The sequence below is a fragment of the Bubalus kerabau genome, chromosome 11 (genome assembly GCF_029407905.1).
Source record: "Bubalus kerabau isolate K-KA32 ecotype Philippines breed swamp buffalo chromosome 11, PCC_UOA_SB_1v2, whole genome shotgun sequence".
NCBI classification, from domain to species: Eukaryota; Metazoa; Chordata; class Mammalia; order Artiodactyla; family Bovidae; genus Bubalus; species Bubalus kerabau.
This window is the reverse complement of record NC_073634.1, coordinates 5,735,359-5,756,557: the sequence shown is the minus strand read 5'-3', so window position 1 is coordinate 5,756,557 and position 21,199 is coordinate 5,735,359. Positions and strand designations below refer to the sequence as shown.

Here is a 21,199-nt window from a genome sequence, read left to right as displayed (position 1 = left end):
AGCTCTTTTCAACCCCATGAACTGTAGCCTGCCAAGCTCCTCGTGTCCATGAAATTTTTCAGGGAAGAATGCTGGAGTGAGTTGCAATTTTCCTCCTCCAGGGGAATTTACCAACCCAGGGATTGAACTTGCATCTATCTCTTGCATCTCCTGCATTGGCAGGCAGATTCTTTATCACTAGCGCCACCTGGGAACCATCATGGGCTCTGTTAATAAGGATGATTCTTGGACTGCAGGGAGATCAAACCAGTCAGCCCTAAAGGAAATCCACTGAATATTCATTGGAAGGACTGATGCTGAAGCTGAAGTTTCAGCACTTTGGCCACCTGATGTGAAGAGCCCACTCATTGAAAAAGCCCCTGATGCTGGGAAAGATTGAAGACAAAAGGAGAAGAAGGTGGCAGAGGATGAGATGGTGAGATAGCATTGCCGACTCAATAGACATGAGTTTGAGCAAACTCTGGGAGGCAGTGAAGGACAGGGAAGCCTGGCGTGCTGCTGTCCATGGGGTCGCAAAGAATGGGACAAGACTTAGGGACTAAACAGAAGCAGTGCTTACAACATGCCAGACACTACTCTAATAGCTTTATCAATATGGACTGGCTTAACCCTGACACTCAGGAAAGAGCATGGCTACATGCTTTAGATCACTTGGATGGCCACGTTGATGATGGTGGCCAGAATAACAGTTGGGACACTTGTTGCTGTTGTTCGGCAGAAAGACAAAGGGAGGGATGGAAAGGCCGTGGTGGCTCTGAGAAATAATTAAGACTAAAACCATCAGTTATTTATTGGTTGGGTAATGGAATTGGTGAGGAAGAGAATGGAAGCTGGGATGAATCTCAGTTTTTTGGCTTCAGGGCTGGAGATGCGATTATACTAACAGGTAAAGGATTGATTACTCTGTTTCCTTTCTCAGAGGACCTGCTGAAGTCCCCCAGAGACCCCTACTCTCTCACAGATTATTTAAAAGTGAGTTTACCTTCCAAACATTTGGCGATTTCTCAGAAATCTTTGTTACAGATTTCTAGTATAATACCGTCATGATAGGAGAATATCCTTTGTGTGATTTCAATTCTTTTAAATTTATGGAGGTTTGGAGTTTTTTGGCTCAGATTATCTTGGTAAATGTTTCTTTTTCACAGAAGAGAATGTGTCTTCTGCCATTGTTGGCTGGTTTTATAAATGTCATCAGGTCAAGTTGTTTGATAAGTACTCTTTAAGCCCCTCTTATAAATTTGATAATTTTCCAGCTCCTTGAGTTGTAAATTTCTCTATTTCTCTTTTCAGTTTTATAGCCTCTTGATTGGTACCTCCGTACAGTCAGGAGTGAGTGAGTGAGTGAGTGAGTGGCAGTGAAGTTAGAACGTTTGCGTGGGGACTAGAAGAAACACTTTATCTCCTTAAATTTACTCCAGAACGCAGACACAAAATGGAAATCACTATGTATGCCAGGAGGCCTACTGGCACTCAGGATAAATGCAAAAACGTAAGGGAGTCCAGGCGGGTTGGCAAGGCAACTGGTACTCAAGCCAGCCAATCGGTGAAAGTCTCACCTGCGGGGGCGGGGATTATATGAGAGCCAATAGGACGTGAAGCAGATGGTCCCACGGACCAATGGCTTGGAGGACGGGGCGGGCTTTTAATGAAGGGACGGCGGTGGGAAAAATGGCGGTGGCCCTGGGACCTTCTGGGTGGTGGCAGCGGTGGTGGCGGCGTTTGTCGGCACGGGAAGTTTCCAGGATGTTGCTCCTTCTCCTTTTGCTAGGGTCTGGGCAGGGGCCACGACAAGTCGGGGCGGGTCAAACGTTCGAGTACTTGAAACGGGAGCACTCGCTGTCGAAGCCCTACCAGGGTGAGGCGCCGGGAGCTAGGTGGTCGTGCACGGGGAGGGCTTCGGGACCTCAGCTTGTCCGTAGAGGCGAGGGCGGCGAAGGGCTTCGTGACCCCGAGGAAGCTGGGGGCGGTGGGTGGGAGCCCCTGGGGACTCTGGCTGTGTTCGGGAGCCACGGATCCTAAGGGCAGGGGTCAGCTTTCTCTCTCCCCACCCCTCGGAATTAGTCCTGGAAGTTTCCAGCAGGTCGAAGCAGGGTTCTCGGATGCCACTAGCTCCGGGCGTGGATGAAGGGGATTTAGAGATGGACAGGTGGAAGGTGGGCAGGGGAGAGAACTGCGAACGGTGGACCGTGATTGAGGGCCACTAGCAGTAAGCTGGTATTCTGATGGAGCTGTGGATGTGCGAGAAATAAAGCATGAGGCAGAACTGGGGTAGAACTTGGTCGCACTGAGAAGATAAAATGCTGTTGTCAATTAAGACACCTATTCTTCTCCAGTCCAGGAGCCCTACTGATAAAAGAGGCTGGTTAGCTTTGGTGTGTTTAGTGTACATAGGCCACTAGGCACAACTCATCAACCAGCAAATTTACATGGTTAGCTACAGACAGGACCAAATCAGTGCAGATGGCTTAATTTGTTTCCCTACTGGAGGATATGGGGACAGCATACAAACAAAAACACAAAGCATAAGAGAGTATACTCTGCTGCTAAAGGTGATTGCTTATTCACTTAGAGGATGTCTCCAGTGCCTCCTCCTTGCTAATACGGTGGGTAACAGACACAGAGCTCTCACTTGCAAGGGCTGATAGTCTGAGGTAAGGGGGAAAGTAGCTTCTCCTTCAAAGAAAGAATGTGATTAAGCCCTAGAGCCCCAGAGAGTCAAGCTCTTTTTGTATAACTGGGGAAATTTTTTCTTTCACGGTGCTAAAGTTTACTCACATATAAAATGGGGAAGAATGAATCTGAGCATGGTTACTGTGGCGTGGATGAAGTGACAACTCTGATGTGCTCTAGGGTCTTCACCTGAGAAAGTCTTTGTGAAAAGAAGAAAGGTGGTAAAGAGTTAAGATTTAATGAGTGACAGGAGGTGGGACATGAAGGGGGAAGAAAGATGACTCCAGCTTTCAGAGGGCCCATGGCGGTTTTCCAAATAGGTTGGGGTTGAAGAGAATGAACTGATCTACTTCCTCCCCGTAGGTGTGGGCACAAGCAGTTCCTCTCTGTGGAATCTGATGGGCAATGCCATGGTGATGACCCAGTATATCCGCCTTACCCCGGATATGCAAAGTAAACAGGGTGCCCTGTGGAACCGGGTGGTAAGAATCTTTTTCCCTCCTGTGTTGGTGACCCAGAAAAATACTGAAAAAGTTCAGTGGCATACTGACTTATTCTCAGTCCCCGCCCCCGCCCCCATATTCTGTCTTCTGTGAATATGAAGTATTTTCATTTGAGAGATTATGATGACGTTCATATTGAAATCAGATATTTAGGGAGATGATCTCTCTTCCCCTAATTATAGCAAATAATTGGTTTTGATTCAGTTTTCTGAAATGTCTTTAGTTCCTGATTGACCTGATAGTGTTACTTTGGAGGTTAATAAGTCAACTCACATTTAATTACTTTGCTTTATAAAATAAAAAACTACTCTTAAATTTATCCAACACTTCATTCCAGTATCCCTGACCCCCTTCCCCCTCACCCCTTGTTATTTCCTTTTGAGTTGAATTTTAAATTTTATTTTCATGTAAAAGCCACTTTGAGCCCTTGGTCATTTTCTTTGTCCTTCTCTGGGCCTTTTCTAGCGACATTGTCTTCCTTGAGGTATGGCGGCAAGAAGTGAATGCAGTATTCCTGGTGTGGCTGCACTGTGATTTTGTACAAGTGTAAGATGATGCTTTCTTTTCGGTTTCCAGGGCTCTTTGCAAATCTTTTATGATCACTTTACTTTGGGGCGTGACCTTGGCATTCTTGAATACTTTCTTTTGGGTGCTCAGAGGCTAAGAACTTACTTTCCCATGGTTTTTATCATTGGTTGTGGATAAGTGCACGTCAGAAAAAGGAACAGTTTCTTGTCCCTGCTCATTTTATGTGGCAGAGAATTCTGAAGAAGCAGAGAGACAAGAAGTTTCTATGTGAGCTATTTGTACACTCTGGCCCCTTAACCCAGATTGCAGTGCTGAGCTCATTCTTGGACGGAATGCAGGGCAGTGTGCTTGGATAGAAGAGGTGGAGGGCTGGCGGCTGAAAGACTTGAATTCTCAATCTGGTGGTCTCACAGACCCTCTGTGAGCCCTGGCAGTTATTTATCCTCTCTCAGTTTTCAGTTTCTCCCACTGTCAATGAGCTTCATCATATTGATTCTACTTGCCCACCAGGGTTACTGTGAGAGTAAAATAAGGCAATAGACATGAAAAAGCTTTGGGAAGTTAAGATGGTTACAGAAATGCGCTGTTGTTTGTTATATGTCTGTTACAAGAGTCAATGATACAGGTCTATGGATTATAAGTGATTTTGTCCAAGGCTTGATACTTTGCTGTTATCTTGCTGGCTGTCTCTTTGTAACCCTTTTATGTAGCAGTGATTCTAGTCTAGGATCTAGTTATCTTGCTCTTTTTCAGATTCTCTGTTACCTATATTTTTTGTTATCTGACTGTCAGAGTGAGCCTTAGCATTGTTTCTGAGTTATTTGAATAGGATGGATTTGTTTGAGCAGTAGTGCTCCAATTTGGCTGTCCTTTGGAGTTGGTGGCTGGGTCCCACCCCCAGAGATGCTAATTTAATTAGAATGGGTACATCCTGGACACTTGGATTTTTAAAAGCTCCCTGGGTGAATCTGACATGCAGCAAACTTTGAGACCCACTGTTAGACATAACCCTTAGCAGGGCTGTGTGACATTGTGCTACACGAGGCCAATGGCAAGAGCGGCGGAGGCCTCTTGGCTCAGTGTCTTCCCAGAGGCATAATACCCCACTGGCTATGGGGGCAGCTTCCGGCCACTGAATTTCACTCTTGCTCTGAAATCAAAATCAAATAGCAGAAAGATGAGAACCCAGGATGACAACTGGGGCTTGGCTTATCAGAGGAGGGGAAGCTATTGGAGATTTCAGGGTTCTTTGGTGAACTCGGAAGTGTCCACACCCCTTTTATTTTGACTATGTACTAATACTAGCATTTTAAGAGATTTCCCAGAAATTGAAAATGGAAGCTGCAAATAATTGTTGCTAAAGAGCCAGAGCAGTCTACTGGTTTTTTTTGTTTGTTTGTTTCTGAACAATCTACATGGAGGGCCTTTGCCTGAACTGGCCTATCTGCTCTTCCTTCCCCTCGTTTTTCACAGTGAAGCTTAACCAGGAGCCTCTCTAAATACCGACTCTAGTTTCTCTTTGAAAGTGTTCAACTATTTAGAACACTGAATTATCCACTTACTTCTGTCTCTACTTTGTTTTTTTTTCCCCAAGGTTTTGATACACAGTTCAAAAGAAAAACAGGAGTCTGTTTAGTGCCTACCTCCTTCGTGTTTTTCCACCAGAGGCTGTCTCTGTGGTGGGGCCGGGGGTGTCTCCTTTGGTGGATTTCTGCTCCTTGCCTGAGGGCCTGACGCTGGTGGGGGCATAGCTTATCCCTTCTCGTGGGAACTCTGGGTTGCCCCTCAGCTTGGCATAGGGCCAAGTCTAGCTAATTAGAGTTGTTTGTAGCAGATGTTAATTATTCCTGGAGATGACTTAGGTTATCTTTTTCTTTTGTAATGAATGAGGCCTTGACCTTTCTTGAGATCCCAGCTTGTTAGAGTCTTTCTCTCAGAGGGGTGATCATAATTGCAGATGAGTATTAATTCAGCCACCTCTGTCCTGGACGCTGAGATCTTTTGCTGGGTGGGCATAGGATCACAGTAGTCTAACATGAAGTTCTCTCATCTTTTCCAACCCTGGGATGCTATCCTGTTTCTGTTGGGAGATGGTGACGCTGATTGGGAGGTGTGTTCACTTTTCATATTAAATACCGCATACAGATAAATGGCTCAATCTGTTTAATTTTACTACACAAACCCTTAGCAAGTCTTAAATTTTGGTTTTACCTCTTAGCCTCGCGTCCCCAGCGTTTGTGTTTTCCAAGTCTGTAGGCCGTGGATGAGGGCCCGAGGCCTGGTGTCTTAGGCTCCTCTTTGATTGCAGCGTCTCTTTCCCTTTAGCCATGTTTCCTGAGAGACTGGGAGTTGCAGGTGCACTTCCGAATCCACGGGCAAGGGAAGAAGAACCTGCACGGGGATGGCTTGGCCATCTGGTACACGAAGGATCGGATGCAGCCAGGTACTGGGGCCCTGGGCTGCGCTTGTGGGGGTGTGACAGGCCTGCTTTCTCACATGCCCTCTTCGTGAGGTGGGCACGACTTCACAGTGCCAGCGGTATTCCCTCTCCCTTGATGTTTGGATAAACACTGGCCTGTTTAGTCTCTAGAATGGGGTCTGAGTCCTAAAAACAGCTGACCTTGACTCATCCTGGGATGGTTTCTTGTTTATTGGTTACTTCCGCTTTCTCTTTGAAACTTCACGGCCCAGTTGGCTGAAGGAAACCACTGGCGCCCCCCCCCCACCAAATACTGACACTGGGCATTTCTCCTGGGCCCGAGTAGAGACCTATCTCAGAACTCCTGAGTCAGGAGAAAGGAGAAGAGTTAGCTGTTTTTCCTGTTTGTACTGGAGGCTCTGCTGCAAGTACAAGACAAACTGAGCCTGATCTGACCTGATCTCTTCTGCAGTTAGAAGCAGAAACTTGGGGATTCAGTTCACTCGGGGGCATAGTCTTCAACAAGTGTTTGTGAAGCAGAATGCTTCAGGGGCACCTTAGCAACCAGGTCACATCGGGGAGCAGCTGGGGTGCTAAGCAAGGAGACGCTGGCCTTCTCTCTCTCCCCTTTAATGACAATCAACTGCAGGTGCTTACTGAATGCTTGTTACAGCTGTTTCCTCATCTTAAAGGGACGCCTGGGGGTCCTCTGAATCTCACTTTTTCCTCCATCACAGTGATGTGTTACTCCTTTATCAACTCTTGGCTTTGTTTCACTGTTGTTCATCGTCTGTTCTCTCTCTCTAGGGCCTGTGTTTGGAAACATGGACAAATTTGTGGGGCTGGGAGTATTTGTAGACACCTATCCCAATGAGGAGAAGCAGCAAGAGGTAATGGCCAGTGTCATAGCTTAGGTCAGCCACACTGAACTGACATCACAGCCCTTTGCCTTAGGAATGTTGTTCAGGAGGGAACACGGAAGAGGAAGTGAGGGGTTTGGTTCTATTTTCTTTGTCTGTTGCACAGAGTTAATGTCTGTGTCAGTTTTTTTTTCCTAGAAGAGAGTCGTTCATGGTGCACAGTCTTGGGAGTGGTCCTCGTGATGAGGGCTTTTCAGTGTTAAACAGTGTTCTTTGTTGCGCACATTGGGAGCCACTAGACTCGAGCATGCGTGGCCGGGTGGTGCTTGGCTCCTAGGCCAGCACCAGAGCGAGCTGACCTGTGTGCCTCTACTCCCCTGACATCCTGTGTCGCTGCCGATCTCTCTTCTGCAGCTACTCCCTGTTGCCAGTATCCTTTTCTTCTTCTTCTTCTCTTCCTCTAGGAAAGGCTGTAAAAAGATATTGATGAAATCTCAGCATTTTGTTGAAACCTGGTAGAGGATCCAGTCGACTTCCCTGGTAGCTCAGTGGTAAAGAATCTGCCTTCCACTGCAGGAGACACGGGTTCAATCCCTGGGTTGGAAAGACTACCCAGAAGAGGAAATGGCAACCTGCTCCAGTATTCTTGCCTGGGAAATCACATGGACAGAGGAGCCTGGCGGGCTACAGTCCCGCCAGGGGGGCACAAAAGAGTCAGAAACGACTTAGTGACTAAACAGCAACAGCAGTCTGGCTGTTAGCAGAAGCATCCTGCATTTCGGTAGCTGCCCATAGGGTTCTCTGGTACTTGCTTATACTAGCAGCAGGGCTGTGCGTGCTCTGTGCCTGGTGACTGCCAGCAGATGGTGGGAAAATGATTAGGACATGTTGTTGCTGGGTATCCTATCACTAAATAATATTTAGCAAGAAAGGCACGATTAGAAATGGAAGCAGAACTTACTTTTTCCCCAAAAAGTTCTTTATGAAAATTTTCAAACGTATAAAAACAAATTGGATGAACAGATCATTGTCTATGCAAACCCAGCTTCAGCAGTTTTTCACATTTCCGCACAGAGTTTGGCTTAAAGGGGGTGGAAAGTGAGACCTGAGTTACGAGGGGAACCTTTCATTGTGGGTCAATTAGAGACTTGCTTCTCGGTGTCGCTTCTGGGCTCTTCTTCAGTCTGCCAGACATCAGCCACTATTGAGGTGCCCGGCCCGGGAATCAGTGCACGAGATCCGCGTGGCCCTCGCGCTCGGTAGCCCTGGCGTGTGAGCATGCTGATGGGGGCTCTGCGGAGGTGCTCTCGGAAGACCTGGCAGGAGCATCTCACCTGGCGGGGGACTTCCTCCAGGAAGTGATACTGACTTTGAAATCTGCAGAATTAGATCAGATTAGATGCAGATAGAAAAGCATATGTTAATGTGTTAAAGTTAGAGACAGGACAATGAATGTGAAGGGGAAGGGGCGGGGTGAGAGAGAGATGAGGCTAGAGAGAAAAAGAGGGCCCTCAGTCTCCCTGTGTTCCAAGGCCGCCCTTCACCTTGCGTTCTTTGCTGCTAACGCTCTTCTGTTCCAAGCACGTTCATGGGCCACTGTGACTGAGCAGCGTCTCCTCAGGTAGCTGGTGACCTGACTGTTTAGACCAGCAGCAGAGCTATTTGAGTGTAGGTGACTCGCCCTCACCATGCACATGGTGGGGCGAGTTCTGAAGGGTGGTGTGCCTATCAGGGAGTCTGGAGCTAAAAGTGTTTTAGAGGGTAAGTGCACTAAAGGATCTTAATGAGCGGGACGTCGTGAGAAGGGTTTGCAGTCCCGTTGAGGAAATAGTGGTGGTTAGAAATGCATCTGAAGCACGCGTGGGCTTTAGGGCTTGACTAGAGTTTTACATGTGGCTCTCTGTTTCTCCCAGAAATAAATCATTCACGCTCTCTTAGCTTCCATTTCACCATCAGGCAGGAGTCATTCTGCTTAAGAGGGCAGATCTGATGGGCCTTGTTTTGTAAGGAGAGTAGATGTTAACCAAAAATATCAGTTTCAGGTGGTTAAAACTGGGACTTTTCTGCCTCAGCTGCAACTGCCCTTGGAATTATCTGCAAAGCATTTAAAGCCACTGCTCTCCAGGCCCCAAGCTCAGAGAGTCTGATGGGCAGCTTAACCTTTTCAAACATCTCTAGGTGAATCCCATATATAGCTGGCATAAAGGACCCCTGAACGCAGAAACAGCTGGTTGGCGAGTGGCGTGGGCAGCTCACTGCTCTTCTGAGATCAGGCCAGCTTGGAAGTCGAGTTTCATGTACTTCCCATATTTTTTTAATGTAATGATTGTTTTTCCTCTTTTGAAACTGGAATAAGCAATAATATGCTGTGAATTTAACAACACATTCCCTCCAATCTTTATGTTGATGAAAACACTGATCCCTCTTGATCTCTTCATTGTTGGTGGAAAGAATTTTTACATTATTAAAAGAACTCTGTAACTTCGTAAATTCTCTCGTTATACTATTTGGATGTGATTTAGTGGGGTTTGTTTGTTTTTTCTCAATCCTTGGTGAGGCAGTGTTTTCTAAGAGACACTCCTTTGGAAATTAGGTCCCAGGAATATTGGCCAGCTCTCAGATGTCATTAGGGATTGAGGCTGAGAAGTAGAAATGTATTTCTGCTACAGTTGAATACAATAAGATTATACATGCAATTTCAGGAGGTTCCTGGGTTCCCCAAAGTAGAACTTTAGACAAGGTCTCCTCTTCCACAGAGTTGAATTATCTTCTCATTAACAAGAGCATTCATCTACTGGGCTTTCCCAGTGGTTCAGTGGTAAAGAATCCACCTGCAGTGCAGGGCACAAAGGAGACAGGGGTTCGATCCCTGGGTTGGGAAGATCCTCTGGAGGTGGAAATGGCAACCCACTCCAGTATTCTTGCCTGGGAAATCCCATGGACAGAGGAGCCTGGTGGGCTACAGTCTGTTCATAGGGTTGCAAAGAGTTGGATGCAACTGAGGCTTGACAGCACAGCGCGGCATTCCTGCGCTGCCGTGACGGTGCGTAGCAGTGAAGGCTCAGGCGTGCCTCTTAGGCACAGGGCGAGCTCTCAGAAAGCGCAGGCACAGGGTGAGCTCTCAGAAAGCGCAGGCACAGGGTGAGCTCTCAGAAGGCGCTGGCCGTTAGTGTTCACAGCACCAAGTGACATCCCCAGGGGCATTTGCAGGCATCTCCGCGGTGCTGCTGCGGCCCCGTGCTCTGCTCTCCCCTCCCATCCTCCTTGTCTTCACACCTGGGTTCCAGAGAGCAGACCTGGTCAGCTTGCTCATGCAGTGTGGTTTAAGTTGGTAAGCCTGCTCTGAGAGTGACTCCTGGATGCTGGTTCATAGACTTGTGTTGGTTGGTAACAGTTTCCCTGGTTTGACAGTAGGAACAGTGACGTGACTTCTTGTAAATGTGAAATGTTTTATTATTTATTTATTATGAAATATTTCTTTTTTTTTTTCATTTAAAATGTTCTTTTTAAAACATGTTTATTTTAGATGGCTGTCTTGTCATTGTATTTTAATACAGTTATTGTATTTTAATTGTATTTTAACATATTTAATAGGTTAAAAAAAAAAATCAAGAAAAAGCAAACCTATTAATCCCCAGAATGTGTTATGTGTTTGGAGATTTTTAGTGGTCCATAACAGCCAGTGGTCTGGGAATTGCTGCTCTAAAAAACATATGTTTGGTTTTGTGTTTACATATGAGCACCTGTAAACAGTATTTAGATCTAGAAACTCACTTAGTCATTGAATGAGTGTTGACTGCCTTTCGAATGCCAGGCACTGTGCTGAACGCGCTGCGTATTGCACGTCATCTTCATAGCGAGCCCTGGGAGCTGTGTATTGCCCTCTCTGCTCACAATGCGGATAGAGAATCTCCGAGATGACGCAGGCAGCAGTGGAGGCCTCCTGAGGGCTGCGTGTGCCCCTTTTTCTACCTGGCGAGTCACAGCGAGTGTGCTCTGCACCTGTGGGGTTTTAGCATAGGATTCACAAGTTCACGCGTCTCTTTGCATTCAAGGTGTGCTGAAGGTATAATAGTACCTTGTAGTACAAAAAGTTAAAAACACTTCCCCGCTCTTCAGGCACAGCAGGCAGGAGCTCCTAATTTTTGGTGACTCTTCAAAGAGGAATGAAACGGCCACCTTTGCCACGGTCAGGGTGATTCTTCTGCCTTTGGTTCTGGCTGTATATAAGCTGCTTTCAAGCAAAGAAACTTAGCTTGTGTGTGAAATTAGTGGGTACCTGGGAAACCCTTCAGGAACTCCTGACTGGGCGTAGAAGTTAAAGTGGCATTTAAAGACTTAGGGTTAACGTGAGGTGGCAAGTTGAAGGCCAAGCCATGAGTTGCTGAAGTGGACAGATTCCAGCTTTGAAGCTGTAGGCCTCTGTCTAGTGCTATATTTCTTAAATTCACCTGGCACATCCCAATCATCCATAGCGCCTTTTATTTTTTTTTAATTTTTAATTGGTTATCTACATCAGGTCTTAGTAGCGGCGCACAGGCTCTCTAGTTGTTACCCCGAGGCTGTGGGACCTTAGTTCCCCAACCAGGGATCAAACCTGTGGCCCGTGCTTTGGGAGGCAGCTTCTCAACCGCTGGACCACCAGGGAAGTCCTGCCTTTTAAAAAATACATAGTCCCATGCCCCATTCTAAACCTGCTGAATGAGGCTCTCTGACTGTAGTTCCCTCATGTATGTGCAGTTGGAAAGCTCCCCCAGGTCAGGCTGAGGCCCACCTGACTCTGGCTGGTGCTGAAAAAGAGGGTGCCTCACCAGCCTTGGCAAGAGTGAGGACCCCTTAGGTTAAAGATCACTGTTCTCAGCACTCCCTCAAAAGTTACAACTTAAACTTCTGATCCCAGGTACTGGGGTTGATACATCAAGCAAGGCTTGGGATCACCAGAGCTCCCGAGTGCGTTTTCAATCACTTCTTTTCCCTCATTGTACACTGAAGTTATGCACTTTCTTCGTCCGAAGCCCATTTCAGTAAACTGCTGACAACGCATTCATAATTCCCTTGTCCTAAATCATAGTGGTAGAGAGTAGTTTTCCAGCAGTTTAATTGTCCACTGATTCATTTCATACCTTGTGTAGTCCTGTACATAGGCCACCGGTGGTATAAGAGAACAGCTGGGGAGCTGGTCTGAGGCTCCCCCAAGACCCTTACTGTGCCCTGTAAGGCCCAGCGTGGTCTGGCTCCCGCCTCAGCTCCCACCAGCCTGTTCTTCACTCACTGAGTTGCAGACACCCCTAGTTCTGAAGATGCTAACCTCGTGCTTCTTCAGCCCCCAGATTTCTTGGTGGATTCCCTCTCACTGCTTGGTCTCAGTTCGGGTGTTGTCTCCTCAGGTATATTTCTCCTCTGTATTGTATTGCCTATTTTATTTTCATCATAGTATTTATCACTGTCTCAGACAGTGACAGACTTTATTTTCTTGGGCTCCAAAATCACTGCAGATGGTGACTGCAGCCATGAAATTAAAAGACGATTACTCCTTGGAAGAAAAGCTATGACCAACCTAGATAGCATTTTAAAAAACAGAGACATCACTTTGCCAACAAAGGTCCATATAGTCAAAGCTATGGTTTTCCAGTGGTCATGTATGGATGTGAGAGTTGGACCATAAAGAAAGCTGAGTGCCAAAGAATTGATGCTTTCGAACTGTGGTGCTGGAGAAGACTCTTGAGAGTCCCTTGGACAACAAAGAGATCAAACCTGTCCATCCTAAAGGAAATCAACCCTGAATATTCATTGGAAGGACTGATGCTGAAGCTCCAATCCTTTGGCCATATAATGTGAAGAACTGACTCACTGGAAAAGACCCTGATGCTGGGAAAGATTGAGAGCAAAAGGAGAAGGGGGCGACAGAGGATGAGATGGTTGGATGGCATCATCCACTCAATGGATATGGGTTTGAGCAAACTCTGGGAGATAGAGAAGGACAGGGAAGCCTGGGGTGCTGCAGTCCATGGGGTCGCAAAGAGTCGGACCTGACTGAGCAGTTGAACAACAACAAGATGGATTGATTGTCTCCTTTCCTCTAATGTCAGCTCCACGAGAGCAGACATCTGCCCGTCTTATTTCCCATTGAGCATCCAGCGTCCGGGACAGTCCCTGGCATACCCAGTATTAGAGAAAGGAATGCTTTGGGTTCTACCCCTTGGCCCACAGTAGGGCAGGGCTAAACTGAGCTTGTGTAGGTATCTCTTATTGCTAGTGCTGAGAACTGGAGCAGTTTTTTTGGAGCAAAGCTAAACACCCTTGAACCTTGTGACTTTTCTAAATCTGTCCTGCTGCAGCGTTCCCACGGAGTTTTTTCTTGCCCACGTGTTGTAGGTTAGAATAACAATAACTGTTTGGAGATATATGTCCATAAGACTCAATTAGAGGGTAAATGATCCCTTTGGATTAGAGTTAATTTCATAGTCTCTCAAGTGGTGGGATTTTTGTCTTCTGGGCAAGAGCTACAGCCTGAGATCCTGGGCAGTAAAGGACATCTTGAATTTGGAAGAATCTAGCCATATTTATCACCCTCATCTCTCTCCTTGCCACAGAAGTACTGTCATCTGGGCACAGACAAACTCATGGCCTGACCTTTGGACTGTCAGAGACATAAGTGAGGCCTGCCTAGAGAATGTGATGCTGGGTGTTTTTATAAAGTTCTGAAAGTTTTAGGACCCTGTGTGGGTTAGAGGGGAGAAGGCAATGGCACCCCACTCCAGTACTGTTGCCCGGAAAATCCCATGGATGGAGGAGCCTGGTAAGCTGCAGTCCATGGGGTCGCTAAGAGTCAGACACAACTGAGCGACTTCAGTTTCACTTTCCACTTTCATGCACTGGAAAAGGAAATAGCAACCCACTCCAGTGTTCTTGCCTGGAGAATCCCATGGATGGAGAAGCCTGGTAGGCTGCAGTCCATGGGGTCGCAGAGTCGGACACGACTGAAGCGACTTAGCAGCAGCAGCAGCAGTGGGTTAGAGAGGTCTTCCTAATGGACCCCCTTGAGAATCTGATGATAGCAGCAGACCTTCTCCTTAGAAAATGTGCAAGTACCTGCTTGTGTAGTTTTTTGCCTACAATTATTTTTGCCTATAATTTTGAGGGGACTGAGGACTTGTGGAATGCCCTCTGTGGACACTAAAATTCTATTTGGGGATTGAGATTGGTTTGGGGATTGAGATTGGTGCTCTTCCACTGCAGCTGGGTCATAGCTCTTGCACAGATGTTTCTTTCTGACTTGGTCTCCTGTCTTCTGTGCCCTGTCTTGTTTTTATAATAACCTGCTGGACCCTCTCAGGCCCAGAAGAGGCGGTATTCTCCAGGAGTCCAGGTACTCAATTCTTGACTCACTGTGGCCATCCCCGATTCCCTTGTGTGCCCATCCAACATTTGCGACTGTTCACAGTCTGTGTGGCCATTGTCTCCAGAGTCACCAGTCTCCAGTTCCGCCTGCATCTTCATCTTGCATGTTGATTGTCTAGAACAACGAGGAACCCCGCAGAGCAGTGGCATGTCTCATGCTTCCTGTCCTCTCATCACCCTGCCTCTCTCTTCACTGCCTTAGCCCCAGGCTTGTTGTGAAATGGTTAGCTTGTCATTTCTAAGGAAGAATTTGCTCCACAAGGGCTGTTGGAGAGAGAGGGTCTCCAAAGTAGGTGGGAAGATGGGTGGGCTCCGGGGAGACTTTCAGTAGGAGAACCTTGCCCACTGAGTATTACTGGGAGAAGTTGTGTGTCGTGAAGGGCCAGAAGGTCTTTTGACTGAGGATAGTCACCTGTGGCTGGAGGGCACCACCAGACCACCTGGTTCTGGCACTGTCCTTTCTGAGTCCTGGTCCATTTCACATCATGTGCTTATAGAATGTTAGAATTTGAAAGGTGCTATCCTAAATGGAAAGAGTTCCCTGAGCGAGCAGGTATTTTTGAACAGAATAACTGGGTGCAGCGAATATTGGATTGGCCAAAAAGTTCATTCAAGTTTGTCCATAAGCTGTTAATGGAAAATTAAAACTTTTTGGCCAACCTAGTACTTGCCCTTGGGGGGGAAGAGGTGGAGCTATGGTAGACACATACAAAGAAGCATAACAAATGATTTTTCAAGAAGTTTACGTGGCAGTTGGTGATATGTATTTGTATATATGTGTATATATACACACACACATACATACACATAGGGGCTTCCCCAGGGGCTCAGTGGTAAAGAATTTGCCTGCGATGCAAGAGTCACAGGAGACTCGGGTTCGATCCCTGGGTTGGGAAGATCCCCTGGAAAAGGGCATATTAACCCACTCCAGTATTCATGCCTGGAGAATCCATGGACAGAGGAACCTCTGGGCTACAGTCCAGAGGATTGGAAAGAGTCAGACATGACTGTAACAGCTTAGCGCATGTGCACATACAAGTAAGAAGAAAACCAGTCTTGGGTGGAATATAAGTGCCCAGTGCTGATCTCTGGGAGGGTTCCAGTCAGACCCCAGAGTGTCAGAGGGGCCATTTTGGACCCACCCCAGGTGGGAGGAGGATTTCTGGAGGCAGGTACTGAGGTCAGTCACTTCTGGGCCTTGTCCCTCGAGTGACCCTCTGAGCGTGGGCCCTCGGAGGCTGCTAGTGACAAGGCAGAGTGGCCGTCCGGTCTGTCGTGAAGAACTCAGCTTTGTGTGCAGAAGTCCCGTCACTGTTGGCACAGGCGTTCCTGTGAGCGCTTCCTCACCACCCTCTGCTTTGCCTCCCCTGCCTTCCCAGCGGGTGTTCCCCTACATCTCTGCCATGGTGAACAACGGCTCCCTCAGCTACGATCACGAGCGGGATGGGCGGCCTACAGAGCTGGGGGGCTGCACGGCCATCGTCCGCAACCTCCATTACGACACCTTCCTTGTGATCCGCTACGTCAAGAGGCACCTGACGGTGAGTCCCCATCCGGGTCCGTCGGCAGCGCGGGCCGTCTCGGTCCGCTGCCGGGGCCCGGCCCTGACTTGCCCCCTCCTCTCTGTGCTGTAGATAATGATGGACATCGACGGCAAGCACGAGTGGAGGGACTGCATAGAGGTGCCAGGGGTCCGCCTGCCCCGGGGCTACTACTTTGGCACCTCGTCCATCACGGGCGATCTCTCAGGTACTGCCGTGCGCGCTCCTTACTGGCCCTAACTCAGGTCATGTCTCACTAGACAGGCCCGGGCGTGAGAGCCCGCTGGGCAGAGCACTGGCAAGCAGGTGCCCACAAGTGCTCCCCTTCCTGCATTCTTGTGTGTAGAGCCCAGATTGCCAGGCCTGGAGTCACCTCGCACAGTTGTGTCTGGGAGAGGCTTGCTGCTAACAGCAAGCAGCGCTCGACTCTTCATCAAGCAGTGCTTCCAGCCTGTGCTCTCCTTTTTCTTGTGCCTGTTTCTGCAGGCACGTCCTTTCACCCGATATGCTGACTTCCCCTTCTCCTTGCAAAGCTTCTCCTTGACTGACCCCCAAACTCTTTTGTGCTCAGATTTCTTTCTTTTTTTTTTTTTTTAATAAAACCTACATTTTATTTATTTATACTTTGGCTGCACTGGGGCTTCTCTTGATGTGGCGTGTGGACTACAGAGCTTACAAGCTCGGTAGCTGTGGCTCTTGGGCTTAGTTGCCCAAAGACATGTGGGATTTTAGTTCCCCAATCAGGAATCAAACCTGCATCCTCTGCATTGGGAGCACGGAGTCCTAAGTACTGGACCACTAGGGGAGACCCTGTGCTCACACTTTAGAATGTGTTGTGTGTACAGACGCTTCTGTTTACAGGCCATCCACCTCTGTAAATTACCAGCATGGTAAATGCTGCATTCGGACCTGTGTCTCTGCCATGGCACTGTTCGTATAAAAGCTCCCTCTGTTTCTTTGCTCTGTGTGTTTGCTCTTTGTCTTCTCTTGAGCTCATTTGACCGGTTACCCTGAAACTCCTGCCTTACTTGACTTATGTGACATTAGCAGAACCAGGCTCTTGTATCTTCTCTGGATTTTCTACCTACTTGTTTGCAAAGTTTCCCTTTTATGTCCATTTTCCCCCTAAGCCTCAATCATGACGTCTTTTGAGGTAAAGAAACTTTTGGTTCTTTTGATTAACATAGTGTGTTATGACTGAAGCTGGTATGAAATAGAACTGTCTTGTGTCAGAACAGAAAGGCACATGCCATCTGCAACAGGCAGCGTCTGCTCGGCCGTGGCCCATTGCTGTCAGGGGACACTGGGGCTGTCCTGTTGTTTAATCTCGGTCCTGGCACAGAAAACATTTTTCCTAATTGAAGGTAAATCCAGTTTTTTTCTTTAACCTGGTTTTACCTGCTAAAGATTCTAAGAGCCCAAACAGCTGTAAATGTCATCCTGATTAATAGAGATGGCAAGAAGTCCAGTCCGCAGTAGCAACCTTGTAGCGCTGAGCACCCTGCACTCATATTTGTGGCCTCTTAATACCAGTTCCCACTAACAAGAATAAAAGCTTCCTGGAGAATGTGTCTGATGCCAGGTGTAAGGTAGGAAATACAAGCTAAAAACTTCCCAGAAAAGCAAAGAAGATATGAAAAACTTGTAGGTTCTTGTAAAAGGACTCAGGAGTCAACTTGAATAGGCTCCCACTGGGTAAAGTTGGTTTGAGTTGAGCATCAGTAAGAGGTACAACGTCAGTGTATTTTGTTGTTCAGTCGTTCATTCATGTCCGATTCTTTGCCACCCCATGGATTGTAGCACGCCAGGCTTCCCTGACCTTCACTGTCTCAAAGTTTGCTCAAACTCATGTCCATTGAGTCAGTGATGCCATCCAACTATCTCATCCTTCACTTCAGTTCAGTTTAGTCGCTCAGTCGTGTCCGACTCTTTGCGACGCCATGGACTGCAGCACTCCAGGCCTCCCTGTCCATCACCAACTCCCGGAATTTACCCAAACTCATGTCCATTGAGTCGGTGATGCCATCCAGCCATCTCATCCTTGCTGCCCTCCTCTCCTGCCCTCAATCTTTCCCAGCATCAGAGTCTTTTCCAGTGAGTTGGCACTTCACATCACGTGGCCAAAGGATTGGAACTTCAGCATCAGTTCTTACAATGAATATTCAGGACTGTTTTCCTTTAGCATTGACTGGTTTGATCTCCTTGTTGTCCAAGGGACTCGCAAGAGTCTTCTGTAGCACCACAGTTCAAAAGCATTAATTCTTTGGCGCTCAACCTTCCTTATGGTCCAGCTCTTACATCCATACATGATTGCTGGAAAAACCATAGCTTTGACTCTATGGACCTTTGTTGGCAAAACGGTGTCTCTGCTTTTTAATAAGCTGTCCAGGTTTGTCATAGCTTTTCTTCCAAAGAACAAACGTCTTTTGATTTCATGGCTGCAGTCACTATCCGCAGTGATTGAAACACATCAAATATGTTTGAATCTGTGAGTTTATAATGTTACTTTAAAAGGGGAGAGAAAAAAAATTGAGACCCTAACTCCTTCATTCTTCTCTGGTAATTAATAGTGAGATTCAGGGTCATGGTCACAGGAACTGGGAAGAGTTAGCCGCAGTCCAGAAGGGAAGTATGTTCCAGGCCAGTCGCTGTGCCCTGCCCATGGCCCATTAGACAGCTGCTGTGTGGCCCTCTCCTCTTTTGATCATGTGTGTAGTCCATGTTAAAGGGAAGCTGTGGGGCTGCTGTGTCTCCTGAAAGGTTTTACCTCTTGTAGTATCTTGTAGTATCTCTCAATTTTGAAATTATATAGGGGGCTTCCCTTGTGGCTCAGTGGTAAAGAATCCGCCTGCCAATGCAGGAGACACAGCTTCAATTCCCTGATCCAGGAAGATCCCACGTGCTGTGGATTATCTTAAACCCGTATGCCACAATTACTGAGGCCTGTGCTCTAGAGCCCGTGCTCCAAAACAGGAGAAGCCGCTGCACTGAGACACAGCCGAAAATAAAATAAATAAATTTATGTAGGTAATGCATGCTTGTTGATGAAAACTATATATATAGGGTAACATAGAATATTCCCTGTTACCTGTCCTTACTTTTAGATGAGAAACAAGAGGTTTTGGTGGGTTGTTGTTTTTTTTTTTCAGGTCACTGTGTGTGAGCTGTGGGCTAGAAGCTTGAACCAGGACATTCTTCTCAGGGTGCCTTGAGTCATCCCTTTGTCATTCTGTCTTTAGACAACCATGATGTCATTTCCCTGAAGCTGTTTGAGCTGACGGTGGAGAGGACCCCGGAAGAGGAGAAGCTGCATAGGGACGTGTTCCTGCCCTCAGTGGACAACATGAAGCTGCCTGAGAGTGAGCACAGAGGTCCCGGGAGAGGGCCCCACGGCCGGCCAGGGGGTTGAGGCTGCTGGGGGGCCCAGGGGCCGTGCAGCCCAGCAGTGGGGCCTGGCTCCCCTCTGAGTTCTTCTCCGGGGCACCTGGGGCACTGGCCCTTGCTCTCTCACTGGTCTCCACATTACCCATGAGCAGTTCAGGGCTGCTTAGGTTTTCAGTTTTGTCATGTGGAAAGGGTGTACTGGAGCTCCGGCTCCCAGAAACTGGAAGAGCTCTCGGTTGGTCCTTCCCTCCTCAAGTGGCCCCCTCCTTCTGACCTCCTTCTCTCTTGCTTCCTCAGTGACAGCCCCGCTGCCTCCCCTCAGTGGCCTGGCCCTCTTTCTCATCGTCTTTTTCTCTCTGGTGTTTTCCGTCTTTGCCATTGTCATCGGGATCATACTCTACAACAAATGGCAGGACCAGAGTCGGAAGCGTTTCTACTGAGCGCCCCCCGCAACCTCGCCCTGCGTGACTGTCCCCTCAGCGTGCGGGGGGAGCTGCGCTGACCTCCCCACCCGGCCGGGTGGGCCTCCTCCTGTCGCCAGCACCTGGTCGGGCATGCGGGTCTGTCCCTGGAGCTGTGCGGGCAGGGGCGCCGGCTCCCCCCATCACCTGTGAGGACGGCCAGCTCTGGCTCGGGAAGCCTCCCCCGGGTGATGCTGCTGCAATGTGCCTTTCCCCAAGGTCCCGCCACTTGGGAGTGAAGAGGGCTGGCGAGAACCTGGGCCGCCGTGATGCCAGAACCACCAGAAGGAGTCACCGAGCTCAGGCTGCCTTGCTGTTGGGCTCACAGGGCCCTTGGGCTTCACTTGTAAGTCTTCAAAGACTAGAAACTGGTGACTCCTCACACCTTCTGGCCAGCCAGCCACTGGTTTTTGCTTTTTGTCCAAGCCCCTGTCCACCTGAGGCACTTTCCTTGGAAATCTGGATAGAAATCTCTTCCCTGCCTCTCCGTCCTTCCATCATTCTCTGCAGATGCAAGCTGAGCTGGAAAAGACACCTGGCTGCCTGTCCGTTAGGGCCTGGGGCTGCAGGACACACTCGGGTGTCACTGACCCTCGTTAGGTGGCCATGGGGAGGGGGCATTCTGCAGGGGCTTGCCTCTCTGGCCTTTGTTCTTGAGGGTGGATCTTGGTTTTGTTGGTGTGTTCGTGACACTCCCAGTTAGGCCCCTTAGGCCCCCGGTCAGGTGTGTGAAGTCAAGAGATGCTTGGGAGACGTCACGGGTGCTGTGGGACTACCTGTGCAACCGCTCCACGTTTTGACACTGAAAGCAACATCTACCACGTGACCTGAGGACGTGGGGATGTTTCTGGATGCTCCAGAGCCTGCTTCGCTGCATGTTTTGTGTTCATAACTTTTGGAATCCTACTTAGAGTGTCAGAATGTAAGAACCTTTCTTCTATAGCCTCAGTTTGGATGCTCCCCAAAGAGGAACTCTTGCTTCTCTTCCTTAAGTGATAAGAAACAGTGGTTGTAAATCTGGGAGCAGTGGATCCCCGTCACCTGTGCCTGGGAGAGTTCACTGTTGTTTGAGCAGCAGAGCCTGAGCATCTTCCTCTCTGGGTCAGCCCTGATGCCACTGCCTTACCCGACGAGGAGTCGGGCGCTGCTCGCCTGTCTGCCCTGTGATTCTGTTGCTGACAGGTGGACTCTCCCTGGAGGGTCTGGGCTTGGCTCTCCTAGCCCTGTGCTTCTGTAGCTGGAGGGAAAGTCTTAACGTGGCTGATGAAAACCAAACATGCCCTTCTGCGTGGCTTTCCTTCTAGGGGTGGGTTTGGCTAAACCTTCGGCCCATCCACCCTTGCCCTGCCTTCTGGGATGGGAGAGCTCGGTGCAGAAGGCAAGGGGGGTCCCCTTGGCCAGCGGGGGTGGTGGTGTCATCTTTGGCTTTCTC

At 48.3% G+C, this 21,199-nt stretch overlaps 1 protein-coding gene across 8 annotated transcripts; it reads left to right on the top strand.

Moving 5' to 3' along the window:
• The first annotated feature begins 209 nt into the window (after nucleotides 1-209).
• On the top strand, nucleotides 210-20,250 carry LMAN2L (lectin, mannose binding 2 like). 8 transcript variants are annotated; one of them, XM_055539361.1, is made up of 11 exons: nucleotides 210-415; nucleotides 920-972; nucleotides 3,034-3,152; nucleotides 3,639-3,719; nucleotides 6,027-6,144; nucleotides 6,928-7,010; nucleotides 14,317-14,349; nucleotides 15,761-15,922; nucleotides 16,016-16,130; nucleotides 19,162-19,281; nucleotides 19,604-20,250. In XM_055539361.1, exons 5-11 carry the CDS (start codon nucleotides 6,135-6,137, stop codon nucleotides 19,744-19,746), a joined length of 666 nt encoding a protein of 221 aa, XP_055395336.1. In that variant the 5' UTR covers nucleotides 210-415; nucleotides 920-972; nucleotides 3,034-3,152; nucleotides 3,639-3,719; nucleotides 6,027-6,134; the 3' UTR covers nucleotides 19,747-20,250. The 8 variants fall into 8 exon arrangements, with proteins under 8 accessions (XP_055395336.1, XP_055395333.1, XP_055395332.1 ...); XM_055539358.1 differs by lacking the exon at nucleotides 3,639-3,719; XM_055539357.1 differs by lacking the exons at nucleotides 920-972; nucleotides 3,639-3,719.
• The last annotated feature ends 949 nt before the right edge of the window (nucleotides 20,251-21,199 follow it).